This window comes from Dermacentor variabilis, chromosome 9, assembly GCF_050947875.1.
Source record: "Dermacentor variabilis isolate Ectoservices chromosome 9, ASM5094787v1, whole genome shotgun sequence".
In the NCBI taxonomy this organism is placed as follows: domain Eukaryota; kingdom Metazoa; phylum Arthropoda; class Arachnida; order Ixodida; family Ixodidae; genus Dermacentor; species Dermacentor variabilis.
In genome coordinates, this window is record NC_134576.1 from 97,535,902 (window position 1) to 97,553,278 (window position 17,377).

At 44.0% G+C, this 17,377-nt stretch overlaps 1 protein-coding gene across 1 annotated transcript in view; it reads left to right on the forward strand.

The window, feature by feature from the left end:
- The first annotated feature begins 325 nt into the window (after nt 1-325).
- The window catches only part of LOC142558105 (uncharacterized), a 29,847-nt gene continuing 12,795 nt past the window's right edge, over nt 326-17,377 (forward strand). The window contains exons 1-5 of the mRNA XM_075670266.1: nt 326-402; nt 5,984-6,029; nt 6,898-6,980; nt 8,243-8,332; nt 11,129-11,158. Coding sequence (XP_075526381.1) covers nt 349-402; nt 5,984-6,029; nt 6,898-6,980; nt 8,243-8,332; nt 11,129-11,158 — 303 coding nt within the window. The 5' untranslated portion in view covers nt 326-348. The remainder of the gene's footprint in view (nt 403-5,983; nt 6,030-6,897; nt 6,981-8,242; nt 8,333-11,128; nt 11,159-17,377) is intronic.

The following is a 17,377-nucleotide window of genomic DNA, read 5'->3' on the forward strand; positions in this document are numbered from 1 at the left end:
CTCTCGTGGGGCACAGGGCGGGGTGTCTCCGTGTATTGGCAATCTGTCCTTCAAGGGCGTAGTTACTATGCTGCGAAACATGGTGCAGACGACCAACTGTTACGTGCTCGAGATCGTGAAGCCAAGTGCGACATAAATGTGTGATGGGAATGAAAAATAAGAATGCACTCAACATAGTATTCGCAGATCTATTCGGGAAAGTTTCAGCTATACACTTGACTGTAACTAGCTCATGGAATATGCCGCATTTGTTTGTTGCTGCTGTTTCAGAGGGTGAATCTTGCGTCTGAAGGAATCGTTGGAATTATTTTTTTTTTCAGAACCCAGCTCCAAAGAACTGGTGAAAGGATGTGTATTTGCGAGACTGCTTTTGAGGTCACCATGCTGGCCTCATTTTGCCTGGTGAGTCCCACTAGACTCGCGCACTAAGCAAGCTTACCATTTTTGCTACGTGCTGCAGGGTTAAGCATGCAGTATGGCACGTCACATAGTTTGGGAATTTAAATTGTACAATATGGCATGCAAACGCACATTTTCTGCAGGATGAGATCACCGGCTACAAGGCGGACTTTTCGTAGGACTACGATTCTTTTTCACGCTTTGATGCAAAAAGTTCTAGTTCATTTCATTTGTTCCTAAACACCCCTCGATGTATGAACCCCTCTTTAAAACGATTCCCCCCGATCCCTCTGTCACCTTAGAATAGCCGGCCTTTCTAGTTCCGTTATTTCTAAATAAATGCTTTGTCATCGTCATGATTGATATCTCTCTGGCTGCATCCTTCTAGGACCCCTCTGTTATCGTATTCCTATTTAATTCAATAATTTCAATTTGGTTTTGTCTTCACTCCGGTGTCAAAATGAATTCCTCAACGATTACATGAAATATTCATCCAAAGCACGAAATGAAATGCATCAGGAAGCTTCTGTAGTATGAATCACCGTTTGAACACGTTTGTGTTCCATATATTAGGAAATCAACGGCGCATAATGGACGCGGACTGTCAATTAGGTTCTGTAGGATAGGCGCCCATCCTGTCGTGTGTGTTCTCTATCCTTGCGTATTTTACGTTGTTGATTTCCTGATGTATCAATGTGTATTCGTTGTATTATAGCAGCCAGGCTTCGAGAAAGTAAACACTTAGTTAACATAGGCCATTGCATCGTTAAAGACAACGAAAGAAACGGTTCAGTGGGTCTTGAATACCTCTAAATGAGATGAAAATCCGGTATGTAGCGCAAACACAACCCCCCACACAATATTGCATCTTCGCCTTACTTGTCTACGTAAAGAAGAAGAAAGACCAAAAATGTTTGTAATAAAAAGACGAAAAGATTGTGACTTCGTCCAGATAGATTGAGATTTCCTACCGTGCTCTAACCGGAATATTTAAAAAAAAGTGGTTCTTGTGTTTCTATAGTACCAGACAATACCGAAAACCGACATGCTAAGAGATTAAGCCCATAATAATAATAATAATATTTGGGGTTTTACGTGCCAAAACCACTTTCTGATTATGAGGCACGCCGTAGTGGAGGACTCCGGAAATTTTGACCACCTGGGGTTCTTTAACGTGCACCTAAATCTAAGCACACGGGTGTTTTCGCATTTCGCCCCCATCGAAATGCGGCCGCCGTGGCCGGGATTAAGCTGGCTTCGAGTAACAAGAGAATATTGTATAGAAGACACATAAAGAGAAATAAAGTGCCTATGTAAGGTTGGCCAACCTTTCAATAGGTGGAATCTGTTTGCCAAAGGCGACCTTATTATCCTCGGTAGGTTAGCTTTAACGGGCCAGTATAGGCGACGTCATATGCGTTCTTTGTCGGCGATGGCTGGCTGTAAACGAAGAAGCTGAAAATAAAATGAGCGCTTTCATTTGGCGTTTCTAGGCGTCCTTACTGGAAGGACGTGGTTCGAAAACTAGGGCAAGAGGGTAGATGAGGGTGGAGCTGGCCGGAGATAAAAATATTGACAGGCTGCGCCAACCACGGAGTATGGTGCGAAAGCACATTTTTCTTGGGCGAAATTCCGCTGCCTCTGTCGCCGAGCTCATTGTCGCTCGCGGCGCTTGGCACGACGAATGCCATCTTTACACATTGCCTACGACGATCCCCATTCACATTATACATTCATTTCACGCATAGGCACGCGGGCGTCGTTGCGAACGAGGCGATGCGTGCGGGGCAGTGACTCAGCGGTGCGGCGCGCGTGCACGTTTTATAGGGAGCGCACTAGATTTCGATGACGTCACGCGCGAGCATTGTCCCAGGAGAATGAAGGCGGAGCCGGCTGTTCCGCAGGCACGTACGCCTTCCCCGCGTTTTGCGGGAAAGGCGCGGGGCTGCATGATTAGGCTTCTCACAGTCAGAAACGAAATCCAGGCTGGTAGGCTGGTAGTGTTTTCACGCTAAAAACACATTGAACAGGGCGGGTAGATTGTTGGCGGAGGGAGGAGGTGGGAAGCCTTCAGAGAACTGGACGGAAACAGTAGATGACGTGGCTGAATTCTGTTGGTAGGTTTAGAAGAATTGTCCAGGCAAAGCGGTAGTAACCCAGGGCGCATGAGTTGAAAGAAGGACCTGAGTTGCCAAGTAGCAGTGTACCGGCAAATTTTAAAGGTATTAAGATGGTGATATGGTGTCTGTGGGGAAGAAAGGGGAGGGGGGGAGGAAGCAGAGGCTGTGCATGGGATCGGGTCGGTCCTTGAAGGGACATAACCTCAGTTGAGCGGCGTAGGCGTCGTCGTGGCGGTATACGGAAGCGGCATGGCACTACGTGGTGGAGGGGCCGTAAAATATACGGCGGCTTTTTGGGACATGTCGGGGGCGGTTATTATAAAACAATGCATGCAATAAAATAGAAGAAAAGAAAAGGAAAAGTGCAAAAGAAGTGGGAGGTGGCAAATGTTCATGGGCAAATGGATTGGTTTGGCTGTTATATGCATGGAAGCGTGAAAAGAAACTATTAAATTGTCTGGTATGGAAGGGACGGGGAATGAGGAATAGTTGAGCTTTAGAGTCGACGCTAGCTGGTACCGTAACGTGTTTCTGTGCCGTTGTTGATGATATAAATGTTGAAGAAGTTAACTTGCAGCTTTTAGCGATTCTGAGTTGTCACGCGCCAAATTGATTCCCGTCTGATGCGAGGAGTCAAACTTGTGTGTGAACTATGAATCCGCCTATTTCTTCTCACGGAGGGAACGAAAAAATATTTTCGTAACACGTAAGAATATCAATCCTTGCTTCATTGAATATATGGCCGTGTTCACTGAAGTAGCTGGCTACTGCTTTGGGTTAACTGTGTTTTGTAGGTTCGCGATGGATCTCGCAACCTCTTGTTCGCCTGCAGATGACAGCGCTACTCTTTCCCCTAGCGAATATCGGCGTCGCAATGTATCAGGCCGCCGGCGCTATGCGATGCTCGCGATGCCGGCGATCTTTGCTAATTTGCTCCTCGTGCCGCATTTGCTTGTCGTTGGTTACCAGAAAACATTGTTACAGGCCGTGCCCACATTCTGAACAAGGCGCTCAGCAAGACGAAGAAGATTACTATCGCAAATACACATTCGCGGTGCTTGTTATTCTGCCATCTTGGCTGTGACTTCTGTGTATATGTTTTGTAAATGTAATTTCGCCTCCTCTTACTACGTCACACTTTTGTGACGGAGGAGGTGCTGGGCAAGATCTCGTTACGACGGAGCTCCGCAGCGAGGGATGTGACGCAAAACCATTCTGGTCCAGGAGGCCTATGATGCTCTGTCCTGACTCAGCGCCTCATCCTCCTCGTTTCCGCTACACTGTCCCGTAATTTTGCAGTTTTGTTTCTGACCGATGCGATAGCCATAAGCACCTACAATTAGTCAGTAGGATAGAAGCTTTTCAAAAACTTGCTGTGTTCGATCTCCTTCCTTACGCACAGAAGAAAAGAAAGTTCCCTCGCCTCTCAGAGACGAAGAGAAAGCGCTGCATTGGCTCAGCAGTATTATATATATATATATATATATATATATATATATATATATATAAGGAAGAAACATCGCTGTGCAGATGGCCACAAAAAACGCATTGAACCACCGCAGCACTGACTCCAGACGGTCAAGAGACTCCGAAAGATGGCGTCGTCGCGTTGTGAGTGTTAAGCACCGAGTTGTCAAAGATAAGATAAAACTGGTATTAATGCACAACATTTATTGTACAGAGTCGTGGCACTACCTATAAAAAATTTGGACAATAGAAGTAAAAAAACGTCTATAGGACTACCAAATCTTGTAGTTATAGTGTATACAAATGCCGCAAATAGAAGAAAACCATATCTAAAGCAGTTGCCTACGTCCGAGACAAAGTGCTCATTGAGTACCTTTGTATCGCCATGTTTTATAATATAAAGAGACGCTAAAAGAGTGTGAATGGTAGGTTCACTTCATATTTTACATTATCAAGGGCAATAAGATTTACTTCTCACAGACAAAATGCACAGACAAAGGAAGACTGAACATGGGGCGCCTTTCTGCCAAACCGCTACACCACCTGGATCTGGCACAAATATCCTAAAATAGCTCTGACAAAGATGGTGGATGCCGTCTAGTGAAATCATTAGAAAGTGGCGCTGACGTCTATCAGCAGCGCTCTCCATCACGTGTCCGGCAGAGAGAAAGAGTGACGTTGCCAGGGACAATATCTGATTGAAAAGTGAGAATTGGATACAGAGGATGCTTAAGCATGCTCGGACAGAGCACTTCTGAGTGACCACGACATGTCTGGGGCGCATTAAGAGACGTCTATTGAGGTGCGTTTGCTCAGCAAGTAACGGGTGTCTCTGTTACACTTTTCCCGACTTACGAGAGACCGCGACGCTTAAGCTCAACGCCATCTAGTTTGGGAATTGAAAGCCCAGGATATGGCATGCAACCCAAACATTCTGCAGGAAATGATCGCCAACTGCCAGGAGGAAATTTGTTGAATGGTTTGTATACAGAACCGTCAGGCGAACCATAACTCTCTCTTTGCTTTTGCCAGGGAATTTTTCATTTCATGCCTTCGTAGACACTGCTCTATGATGCAGCCTCTCTAGTCGAAGATATACCCCGACTCCCTAATCCACTTCAAACGGCAGGCATATAGTGCAATCCTTTTTTTTTTTTTCTAAACTAAATGCGTGGTCATCATGATTATTGATGTGTTTCCAACTGCATCCTTCCGACACCTCTCGCCTATTATATTCCTTCAGTGTGGCTTCAATGCTTTTGAAAAATAATTTTGTATTGGTTACGTAAAATGGGGGGGGGGGGGGGGTCCACAGCGAACGTGAACTCAGGTGCCTTCGAAAGTTCATGGAAGTGGATTTTCAGTTTGAGCGAGTTGGTTTGTCATGCATATGGAAATTAGCGGCATAAGTTGGACGCGGATTGGTCACGCATGCTTCGAGTTCACTAGGGCAGGCAGCCATCTTGTCGCATGCGTTCTCTGTCCGCATGTATTTTACGCCGTTGATTTTTTATGCATGGAAATACTTAAGTTGTATGATTGTCACCGGGCTTAAGAAAATATACTAAATTGGCATACGCTGTTGTATCTTCACTGAAGACAAATATCAACAATGCAGTGTGTTTTGCATACCTGGAAATGACATCAAACTCCAAGCCTCTGCGCAAACATGGCAACCCACGACGCGATATTGCCCTTTGCTTCTTTCGTACACTGTGAAAAGAACTTGTTTTAATGATATACATTATGAAAGGTTGATCTGTTTCTCTCCACAAGTAGTTGTTTTATTTCAGGCGTCTAACCGGAATAGTAAAAAAAAAAGTTTTTTTCGCAATCCTATCGTACCAGTCACTACCAAGAATGCAGTTTCAAATCCATAAAGCCCATTAACGGGCATCGAGTTTCAAAAGAATATTGTAGAATTCTCTAGCTTTATTCTACGTGTGCGTCTCTACGTCTAGACGCTAAAATTTGAAATGCTTATTTTCTTTTTGCAGTTAGTCAACGGTCTGCAGCTTCTATTTTTCATTACGGTTGGATTAGGTAAGTCACGGAGTGCTAAAGAATATATATATATATATATATATATATATATATATATATATATATATATATATATATATATATATACGCAAACTCTATCAATAACCATGGGGCTTGTGTATATATTTGAGACGTGACCGCAGGCTAACCTATAGCGGACTATGATAGCGTGTGCATCTCAAAGGAGAACAACAAAAATAAAGTAAGGCGGTTACATAACTTTTCAGTACTGCAGCTAGAACACACACAGGCAATGAGATTCGCTGTCGGCGAAAAAGAATCCAGAGCAGAAGGAATCTCGGAGGTTCCTTGAATAAAACGAAACTTTAAAAATTCCACTCACGCTTCTACCTTTGGCTACATGTCAGTCGGAAGACCACTAACTTCCTGTACATTTCAATGTGTACTCCCATCGCTAAATGAGGAGAAATTTCACGTGCTTGACGTCTTCGTATCCACAGTTGTAAACGGATTATTAGGGTGATTGGTGTAGATTGACGTGACTATTGGGGGTTTAAAGGATATAAAAACGACACAATGCTGGGAACGTTACATTTCGCATCAATTTAGCATCGGCTTAAAAATTTTTGCAGATTCGATGCTTTTTACCACAAACCCTAAATCACAGGAGCATTCCAAATAGCTGCAGAAAGGTAAACACGTGGGCAGCCATTACTCCGATTCAATGTTCTTGCTCATATCACCGACTCAGTTTTGTTGATTTCTTGTACTGATCAGCATCATTATATTCAGCGTACTGCTGCCATTCGCGTAGCATTCTCACTGCCTAATAAAGGAACAGAGGCACTGGCGCTTTTTCTTGCACGTACTTATTATTATTATTATTATTATTATTATTTCCTTGCAGACGACGCTGAGACGATCACAGGTGCAATTGTGTCAGGCGCGTTTGTGGCTCATGCTTCGATCCTGCTCGTGGGCGTCATGACTGTAAGAATTTTTTCGGCACTTTTGTGTGATTTCGAAAGTGCACGTGATACGTTGCCGTGTCGCTGCGACCAGCGAGTCTATTCAAATGAGGAGACGCCGGACAAGGATGAAGTAGAGCTGAATTATTAAATCTTTCTGGAAAGAACAACATAATTGCTACCCTACCGTGAAAAGAGTCTTCCTGGCACCGTTATGCCATAAATATAGACGGCGTTTGGTGAAGCTAATTTTTTTGTCCGTTGAGATAGAACACATTGTTAGACCAAAAGTTATGAGCACAAAATTTAATGAGTTGGAAGAAGTTTAACTGCGTTGTAGCACCCCAAGTACGGAAGAAAATGAAAAAATTCAGCACCCAAACTTGATATATTGTTTCTCTTTAGTGTGCTTTGAAACTAAGCAGTTGTCCTAAGCAGTTTGCACCAAGTGAATTGCGAGAAAAGAACGCGGCCAAATGAGGGTGTACACACGAAGAGGTTGTCTTTTAAAGTGTGTGTGCCGTTTCGTGCAGGCCGAATGGATTGATGCGGAGCAGCTGCTCATCTCTAGTGTTATTTTGTGATTGCAAGCGTGACGAATTAAGACCTTTAAATCTGGATGTGATAGCTAAGGAGGACGAATCTGGACTCTGGAACCATGTGCACAGTTGTCTGCGGATAGTGTACGTGTGTGTGCCACCGCTCAGAAGTGGTCTGGAGCTCACAAACAAACTGATTACACCCGAAACTGCGCGTGGCTGTACAAACATTGAAGCGAACTTGTGGCGACCCTTCACATGAAGTTGAGACGATCGCGCTTTTCAGGCGTTAAATGGCGCTTATGCAAAGCATAGAAAACGCATGCATGCTTATTTGCCGCCTGAGCGCGTTTTAAAATGAGGGGTTAGAAGAGCGCTTGGGTTAATACAGTCAAGCAGCCAGAATATGTCGCTATGCAATCTTCAATTAAGCAGATCTACGGTGTGGAGTGTAAGCTTTCTGGTCATTTCACATTTCTGACAATTTACATTCCTTTCTACTGTTGGTGTCATTCATGCCACATTTCATGGCCGCACTTTGTTTTTCAATCAACTGTCCATGTTGAACAAGTGCGAGCAGTGTGGTTGACCGCTTTTGTAGCCATGTCTTGTGACCCATTCTTGAAAGGTGTATCTACATAGTGGGGTTTCATTCTGCTAATACGCCGCAGAGTTATGGTGGGGTCATTTTCCATCATGTGTTGAACAAATGGTTCAAATCAGTTTTTTTAAATTTTCCATACAGGGCAACAAGAAGTTGGTGGACACATTCGTATTTCTTGCAAAAATACGAGTGTTGTTGTATTGCCTCATGTTGTTCTACGTCTCCTTTTTGGTGAGTTATACACTATGTGAAAGAAAGTTTTCTCAATTAAACACCATCCCTTGCCCTCTCGAAGGAATTTCGGTGGGCTTTGCAAAAGAATGCCATCAGTTCACTTTCAAGTGTTTACTGTTTGGAGTGCTCACTCAGTTTACTGTGTGCAATATGGTGGTTATGCATTCATAAATAAAACTTAGCATCCTTTTCCGTTTCCTCCTTTATGCGTAGCCTTCAAAATGAATAAAATGCAGTGTATTTCCAAGTGGCCTAAATCATTTTTCAGAATTACTAAGAAAACAGTGCTGGTCTGTAGAAGGGCCTGTGAACACATTAGCCAAATATGATTGCACTCAGCAGAGAATATAAAATATCGTGTCAAAACCTCTTAGTTCCGCCTCTGGAATGTCATCATGAAGCGACATCGGAAACAGCGAAGCCCACCAACATTTATTGGCTGATTTCAGGACAGCAATAACATTTTCAATATTAATTTAAGGTTTGTTTGTAGGTAAATAAGGAAAACTATGTGCGCCTACAATGTAAAAAAAATGACGTAAAAGTACTCAGCTTTGCATTGGAGGCGTACGTGCTGTACGCTGCATAGCTGCCTCTGCTGGGCGTGGCCTCCGAGATGAGCGTAGCGCTCTGCGTAATGGCGTTCCGTGGCGCACCGCGGCCGCCAGGGGCTGCTGCGACGAACCCCTCTCAGCGGACGAGACCAACAACTTTTGGCCGGAGCCGAAAGTCTAGTAGTGGTCTGGTAGCTATCAGTGGGCTAGTAGAGACGCAAGGGGAGAAAGAGAGAGAGATACGGTGATTCTCGTCATAACTACATCTAACTCCGCTTATAACAGAGGGAATGGAAAAATTCTTGATGCAGCTGATTCAGGAGGTGACGTCCCTTGTTGGCGCGGCCATGTCATGATTATTCAGAATAGTACTTCAGATTAGGGTGCATCGCTACATTGCTGCAATGCTGACGGCATTAACGTCGACAGGGCTAGTCAGACGGTTCCTGCCTCAGTCTTGTTACCTATGTCATGAAAATTACTAGAAATTTTTTCAATGATTTGACGAACAATCGAAATGTATAAAAAGAAAGCGCAGTATCTGGAACATTGTAATTTTACAGATGTATCATCATTATCTATGCTCCGCCTTCAAGATTGTCTAAAGAGAAAAAATTGGATGTAATAATTTATAGCACTCGTGCAATTGTTTCGCTCTCGCGCATGTGCGTTGCTAAGCAACTGCTGCCATAAATTTCGCAATAATTCCTGAGCGTCACTAGCCAGATAGCTCAAGTTGATGAAATTGTTAAATAGAGTGTTATTTAGCTTAACAAAAAATATTGGACGCCGAGAGCTCAATTTTAACTTTTTAAGTAAATTACTCAATAAGCCGAGAATTACTTCCACAAGCAAGCAAATCTTTAGTTGACTAGATAGCAGAATTTCATCAACTGAATTTCTTACGAAATAATATGCAACACATATCGCTATTTATGCAGTGTAGCTAGTGAATTGCAAGGCGTACCGACTTGGAACGAATTCTCAGGATGGCACTGATGTTGGGAAATGCGCCGTCTAACTTTCGGTAAAAATGCTCTGTCATTGTAGTTAAATTTTCTGAGATAACGTTCTTTTATGCGCTGAAATAAGAAAGTTACTGGAACGCCGATGATTATCATCGCACTCATAACTGGTGTCACTATGAGAGTGCATTGACTGGCGTCACCATGACGAGAAATGTACCAGATTTATCAGGACTACTTTTGACTCAGCTTATAGAGCTTACTTTTTTTTTTTCTTTTCGCTGTACGAAGCGGTACCATTTTGTCAATTAATTGAGGTTGCTGTTTTTCTCCAATTTCATGAAACCAAAGTTTGAAGAAGGCTTTTCTGCATGACGCTGCGCCACGGAGCTCCTATGGCACAGCGCCCTGTGGGTCTCGACAAAGTACGAAAAACAGAACGCGAAGCGAAGATGATTCAAACGGCACAAAAGACATGTGCATGAATAGTGCTTACTTTCTCGCAGCTCCAAAAGCATAGTTACTAATTTGGGGAATAGCTCAGAGGCGGCTGCGAGAATTGCTGGTCCATTCGTGGAATCGCCGTCGTGCCAATCCTGAAAGGAGAGCGCATAACTTTCCCTTTGCGAACAAATCTCTACAAAGCTCTCTTCTGGCGAGGAGCCGTCACAATACCTAATTTTGCGTCGCACTTTTATTTCTCATGTGGCTGAAATGCAGCCATGTTTCCAGCGCAGGTATCAGCGCAGGCGCAGATAAGGAGAAAGGCAAGGCACAGTGGCCCCAACATGCACAAGGGTGACCATCCAGTGTCGAATGTTGCAACTGTTCGCAATTGGACGAATATAGTCGTCTTGGGTTTGCTGTGTCAGGCATTTTTGTTCGTGACGACTCCTCTCGTCAGCGGCAGAGAAACGGATGTAAGAGGAAAAGCTCCTACTTAGCACGAAGTTTTGCCTTTTCAGTTTTGTATTCAGGCACACGGTACCAACGAAATCGTTCAGCCCAATAACTACAACACTGAAGTCAACAAGCATTGTTTGATAGTTGTAATTAAAAGCTACACAGTGTGAACTTTGGGGTCCTGTGAGGCATGTACGATTGCGTATACAACTTCAGAATTATGCTCATTAACTGTGCAACAGTTTCACGCATTCTGCAAAAGCATTTGTGTTTTTTTACGTATAATTAGATATGGAAATCGGAATAGCACACAAAAGTTCGTCTGTGCACTATGCACACTAAGTTGGAATTCGAATTTTTTTCCGTTCCAGGTATTCAAGGGCGGCTCGGATAACAAACGTGTAAGTATGATCAACGTGAAAGAGATGACAATCTGTCCAACGATAAATCTGATGAGGAAGGGATTCGTATGTAACCTACAATACAGTACTATAGACATATCGAACACTTGCTTTCGCTTTAAAGGGACACTAAAGGCTACCAGAAAGTCAAGTTAAAGTGGTAGAGCAATGTTCTACAACGTCTAAGGCCTCAATATAATCGCGAACAGAGCTTTAGTAACCGAGAAATTGAGGTAAATGCATGACACTATTTGAGACCCCCAGCGACATTCCGGTACTAGCCCGATGACGAAAGCACTCCTCATAATTTGTGTAACTAATACTCAACTACTCGTATTAAAAATATCATTTCATTCTATTATAAGATGGACGAAAATGCTACTTCACTACGTCTATTCGATTCTAAGAAAAAATGACATTTTGTCGTTACCCTTCAGTAGTATGGGTGGTCGAAAGGTTTCGTTTTCGCTCGACTCTGCGCCGCGCACGCTTTGGTGCTTCAGTAGTTTCGTTATTGCGTCGTGCTGTGCGGGTTCTGCTGGCTCGCGAAACTTTCATTTGGGACAAGCAGCGAGAATGCCACGTCCATGTGATGTCGTGGGAAGCCCTCGTTGCTTTCCCGCTCCGGAGAGCCGGTGTCGAGGCCGCTGTCGTAGTACGCAACGAAGCCGGCAGCGCGAGCCCTCAGCAGCAGGTCGCGCTCGTCAGTGCTCAAATCGCTGAAGTTGAGCCCAGCATCGCGAGCCAATCTGTCGTTGTCAGGGTCCATTGCGACGAGCATCGAAGTTTGCGTCATAGAATGAAGTACAAGCTTATGGTCGCGCATTTCTCCTTCCGCTAGCCACCATACTGCCGCTTTCGCTCTGCTGTCAGCTCTGCCTTGGCTCTGTTTCTGGCCGCGCGTTTGCGTTTTGCGCAGAAAAGCCGTAGCGCCGTCTGCGGACGCCGTTTTACTCACCGACGGCGCAACTTCACTATGAGACCATGATGTCAGTACTCCTCGATCGGAGGGCGGGCGATTTGAACTGCGCTAGAGGTACGCGGACGCTTCAGAACGCATTTTCTCTTAAAATAATTCTCTCCTTGGCACGAAACAAGCGTTTCGAGGTTTCTGGGATGGTATTTCAACAGTCCACGTTGACTTAATTGTAACCTTTAGTGTCCCTTTAAGCTCTCCTACCGCATTTTTATGTACCGGTTACCAAAATGGGACTTGCACAAAAAGCAGTTGCAGTGCGACCTTAGAGTACGTAGTGCGGAAGCGGAACCACACGTAACAGACACACTCTTTGGGAAAGACGGGGAATGCGGGAGATGGAAATTCAAGACGATGAGCAAAACGTGAGCAAGGTGAATGCAGGAGCCAACGTTTCGACAAGTGGACTTGTCTTCTTCAAGGCGAGGTACGCTTTCCTCGCCACACTATATATAGGTGGGGTTCTTTTAAAGAGGAGAGGGCGTGAGGCGGGAGGATGCGGAAACGAGCCAAGGTGTGTTAGCGTGTCGAATTGAGAGTAAAGGACCGGTGTGGGGGGAGGAGGGTGGGCCTGGCTTTGACCTTGTGCACAGGGTACCTTTACTCTCAATTCGACACGCTAACACACCTTCCCTCGTTTCCGCACCCTCCCGCCTCACACCCTCTCCTCTTTAGAAGAACCCCACCTATATATAATGTGGCGAGGAAAGTAGGTCGCCTTGAAGAAGACAAGTCCACTTGTCGAAACGTTGGCTCCTGCATTCACCTTCACGTTTTGCTCATCGTAGAGAGACACTCTTTATCATTCATGGATAACCGATGGTTCATGGTTAAAGGATCCTTCGCGCATATTGCTAACCTCCATTCCGCAGTATTGGTTGCTTATTAACCAAAGTTGTCAGTTGTATTATGGACCTTAAGTGGAAAGCCATCACTGCAAGATAACGAGTCTTCGCCATCAAAATACAAGTCTTCCACTTATATTGAACTTGCAGAATACAACAGTTCAGATACAAGGGCCAAATATACTTGGTGCAGAAATTGATTTGCGCTTCATGTGGTCAAGCTGACGTGGCAAACTGTGCGTTACTACTGATAAATATTAATAAAAAACCTGCATTCAAAGCATACCCTCAGTGTGCAGTACATGCAAAATGACTTGAATTCCAAGATTAACTTAAGAAATTTAAGTATTGTTTGGTAATCATAAATTTTAACCGAAGGTTAGCGGTAGCATTAGTTCAGTGTATAATGATGCTGTGCGGCCATAGATATATAGAAGACACTTCCTGAGCAAGTGTGATGTACAATTACCTCAATCATAAGAATAATAATAATATTTGGGGTTTTACGTGCCAAAACCACTTTCTGATTATGAGGCACGCCGTAGTGGAGGACGCCGGAAATTTTGACCACCTGGGGTTCTTTAACGTGCACCTAAATCTAAGCACACGGGTGTTTTCGCATTTCGCCCCCATCGAAATGCGGCCGCCGTGGCCGGGATTCGATCCCGCGACCTCAATCATAAGAATGAAGTAACTGATCCTAAAAAAAACTGACGAGATTGCCGTAAATATGTACTGAATTTGTCTCGCTAATTTTTTTCATTGTTGAATCATTTTGTGAAGAAATGTATCGAATATCTGCTTACAGCCAATCGAAGAATTGCAACACTGACTTATGTTCGTTAAAATTTTTATTGGCCTTATTCTTCTGAATCTCATTTTTATGGCCCTTTCAAGTTTAAACAGAACGTGCTGCAAAGACTAGCAGAGACAAAATTTCTGGGATGTGATGTCTTGTCATTTGTATATTCACTGCTAAACATTCAGTCCGTCAAGTCATTCATTGACTTTTACGTCTCAGCGTTAACCTACAATTTTCTTAATCGTACACATTTTAGGTCTTCAGTAAGCTTCCCCAATCCTGCAGCCTCATCTCCAGCACCATCGTCTCCAGCTAGCTCTCTATAACAGCGACACACATTCGAACAAATTATGGGTTCTTTTCGTTTTCATTTCCCGCAACAAAACTATGAAACAATCTAACACACGCAATTACTTCAATAGCAACATTTCGTGCATTCAATACCCTTTCGTAGATTTTAACTTTAATCACAGCAATGCTGACAACATTAATCACAATGCGCATTTTCTCCTACAACCGTCAACTGATTCAGGTTTTCGAGATTGTTTTACATGCTTTGTTTGCAACTTGCTTTAGTTGTTATCGTTTCTTTACTGTTTGTAATATCACCTATATGTTATAATCAGGTTTCAATTACCACCGTACTTCCGTGCGTTCTTTATGTGGTCATTTGTAATATCCTCATTCTCTTTTCATGTTTTCTTGATTGCTTCATGTAATTGGATACCAACTTACTCGACTTTTAACCCTTCAAGTGTTATTGTTTATTTCCTGTCTTCTGTTAAACGTGCACGTATGCTCCATTTATTTGTCTTTTCATTTACGCATTTGGTTTGCGTCATCAATAGAACATCCTAATATATTTTTTTTCGAGTCTCCTGACCCGTCACACATCCCAGAAAGCAGTTCTGGATTCCTGCCTGTATATATTTTCTTTGTATTGTTTATTGTCATGAATAATTTGATAAACAAATTTAAAGCATTGTTTGAAACACAAAGTGTGATCCCGTATCGGTTCGGGTCTCTTCTGTCAGAAGCCTCCTGCAGCATTTCCCTTACGGCCTCAGTGATGGAATGTGGTTCCCATAGAACTCGCCAGACGGTCTATCCCTTCCAGTGCGAAAGTAACATGTACTGAAGCCGATTAGTGTCCGGGGAGATTACATATCCGACTCGTGAGCGTGTAGTCTGACTTGTTGATTTGCTGCGTCAGATTGTCTTTACTTCGATATGAATTCATTCATTCATTATCGGGTTTAACGTGCCAAAACTACTTTCCGATTATGAGGCACGCCGTAGTGGAGGACTCCGGAAATTTCGACCACCTGGGGTTCCTTAACGTGCACCTAAATCTAAGTACACGGGTGTTTTCGCATTTCGCCCCATCGAAATGCAGCCGCCGCGGCCGGGATTCGATGCCGCGACCTTGTGCCCAGCAGCCCAACACCATAGCCACTCTGCAACCACGGCGGGTTTCGATATAATGGCAACATTAATTTAGCTAAAGGTAAATGTTACTCTGGTAAACGTTGCTCAGTGATAAAGGTGGCAATCATTTTGTATTTTTCTGAGTTTAGGTACGTGCAAGCAAATCCTTGAAGTGGTCAGGCGGCCGTTGCTGCACGCAGCAAAAATCTGATGTCGGTTTCATGTGAACATCAGTTTCCTAGAAGGAACACTGATCTGATGTATGACGTGGCTGACACAAATCAATAGGCAGGTTGCAACGGGCTTCACACAACGAGACGGAAAAAAGAAGGCACGCCGCAAACTCCACTGGCCACTGACTTTTCTTTATTCTCGTAACTGGATTATTGAACATCTCACTAGAGGCACCCTTGCTCACTGATAAATTTAAAGATGACTATTTTACAAATAACTAACCCTCCTCTCATGTACCTTTCAAAGATACAAATATGAGTATACCCAGCCTACAACGAAAGGATATTTCAACAGGCATTTTTCTTCATTTTCGTAGTAAGGTTTATTTAAAGGGGCCGTGAACCACCCCTCGGACTTGGTGGAGTAACATGGTTCGCGGTTAGCATACGCTGCTATGAACATCTCAGCCAAGTTTTGCTGACGCACACAGTACATGTAGCTCGCAAGCGGAACGCGAAGTCACCTTTCTCCCAAACACTCTCTTTTCAAACAAGCCAGCACTTCACTCACTTATAGACGCTTTATTTTGCGTTGAAGCGTATTCCCATACGCGGCTGCTATTCCTAGATGCGGTCGTCTACGCTGCTTAGATACCGCGGCCGCCGCGGGGTGCCGCCACCAGTCCGCTGACTAAGCGCACTGCGACTCGCTGAAGGCAACCGCGGTTGACTTACGTTTCGCGCGTCGTAGGCGCCAAAATCTCATGTCGTGGCGCCTACGTTAACATCCAAAATTAAATTAGAACTGCGCGCCACGGTGACGTTTCGAAGGCGGAGCGTTGTGGGCACGCCCCACTGCGTAGTAGCCATCGCAGTGAGAGGAATTGAAGGAGGAAAGGGAGCACAGCGGAGGCCGTGCTTGATTGCCAATCACTCCGCTTCTGCTGAACGCACTGAAGTACGTTCTCGCGGTAAAGTATTTCTGAAATAGCCTCTTTTCTCTTTAAATACCTTTCTCCACTTCGATAAAATGTGGTTCAGGGTCTGTTTAAAGTGTGCAGTAAACTGGATATATATTTTAAGTCTCCGCTACATCAAAAAATTGGTGTAGCGAAATTGTCCGGTGTCTTACTCACACTATTCATCTGGCGCAATGGCGCAGAAAACAAATTTTAGAATTCCGTCGCTTTGCTTATCATGCACATCTTATAATATGAGGGCAAATTTCGCAAGACCAGAATGTCTTTTCATGTAGCTGCTGTCGCAGATTAGTTAAAAGCCTCGGGTTAAAATCACCGACCCGTGGTAAGGATTGAGGTACACATTCTCAAAAAAATTTTTGCATTACATTATAGCGCAGTGCACTTGAATTGAAGCGTGACGAACGAAGGGACACGATCGCCCATTACAAGTTCAAGTTAAAGCTTCATCTTTAGAGCAAGGTCGGGAAGTCCTTGCTGACTAAAATGAAGGAGAACAAGGTGAACTGAGCATTCCTTTTTTCGTAAGCCACAACTGTGCTAAGCCAACAGACCATGAGAACGAGTAAAGCATAGCAGAAATTGCTTGCTTGTTTAATTGAATGTACAAATTGTTAATAAATAAAATGAAAGCCTGCAAAAGAATATGCGGATCCTACGCACTGTGGGAATACGCACTGTGTTTGCGCTCGTGGGTGCTGATTGGCGGGGATGTTTACGGCGAATGATTAAGTTCATCTGCGTTTATTGCAACGTAGAGTGCTGAGCTGATGTTAAACAGTGCTCACATGGGCCCTCCGTGTTTATCTACGTAACAGACAGAACACACAGCGAGACATGTTTCCTTGGGGTGTTGTTGCGCGCCATTGTTCATAGCCTTCGAGAAGGTTAACCACTGTCACCGCACACGACGCAAGCAACGTGGCAAAAGTCGCCTGAAGAGCGTGCCAAGCTCGCAATCTGATTCTGAAGATATAACGGTTTCCAACAAGTACGGACGCGCGCAACACAAGTA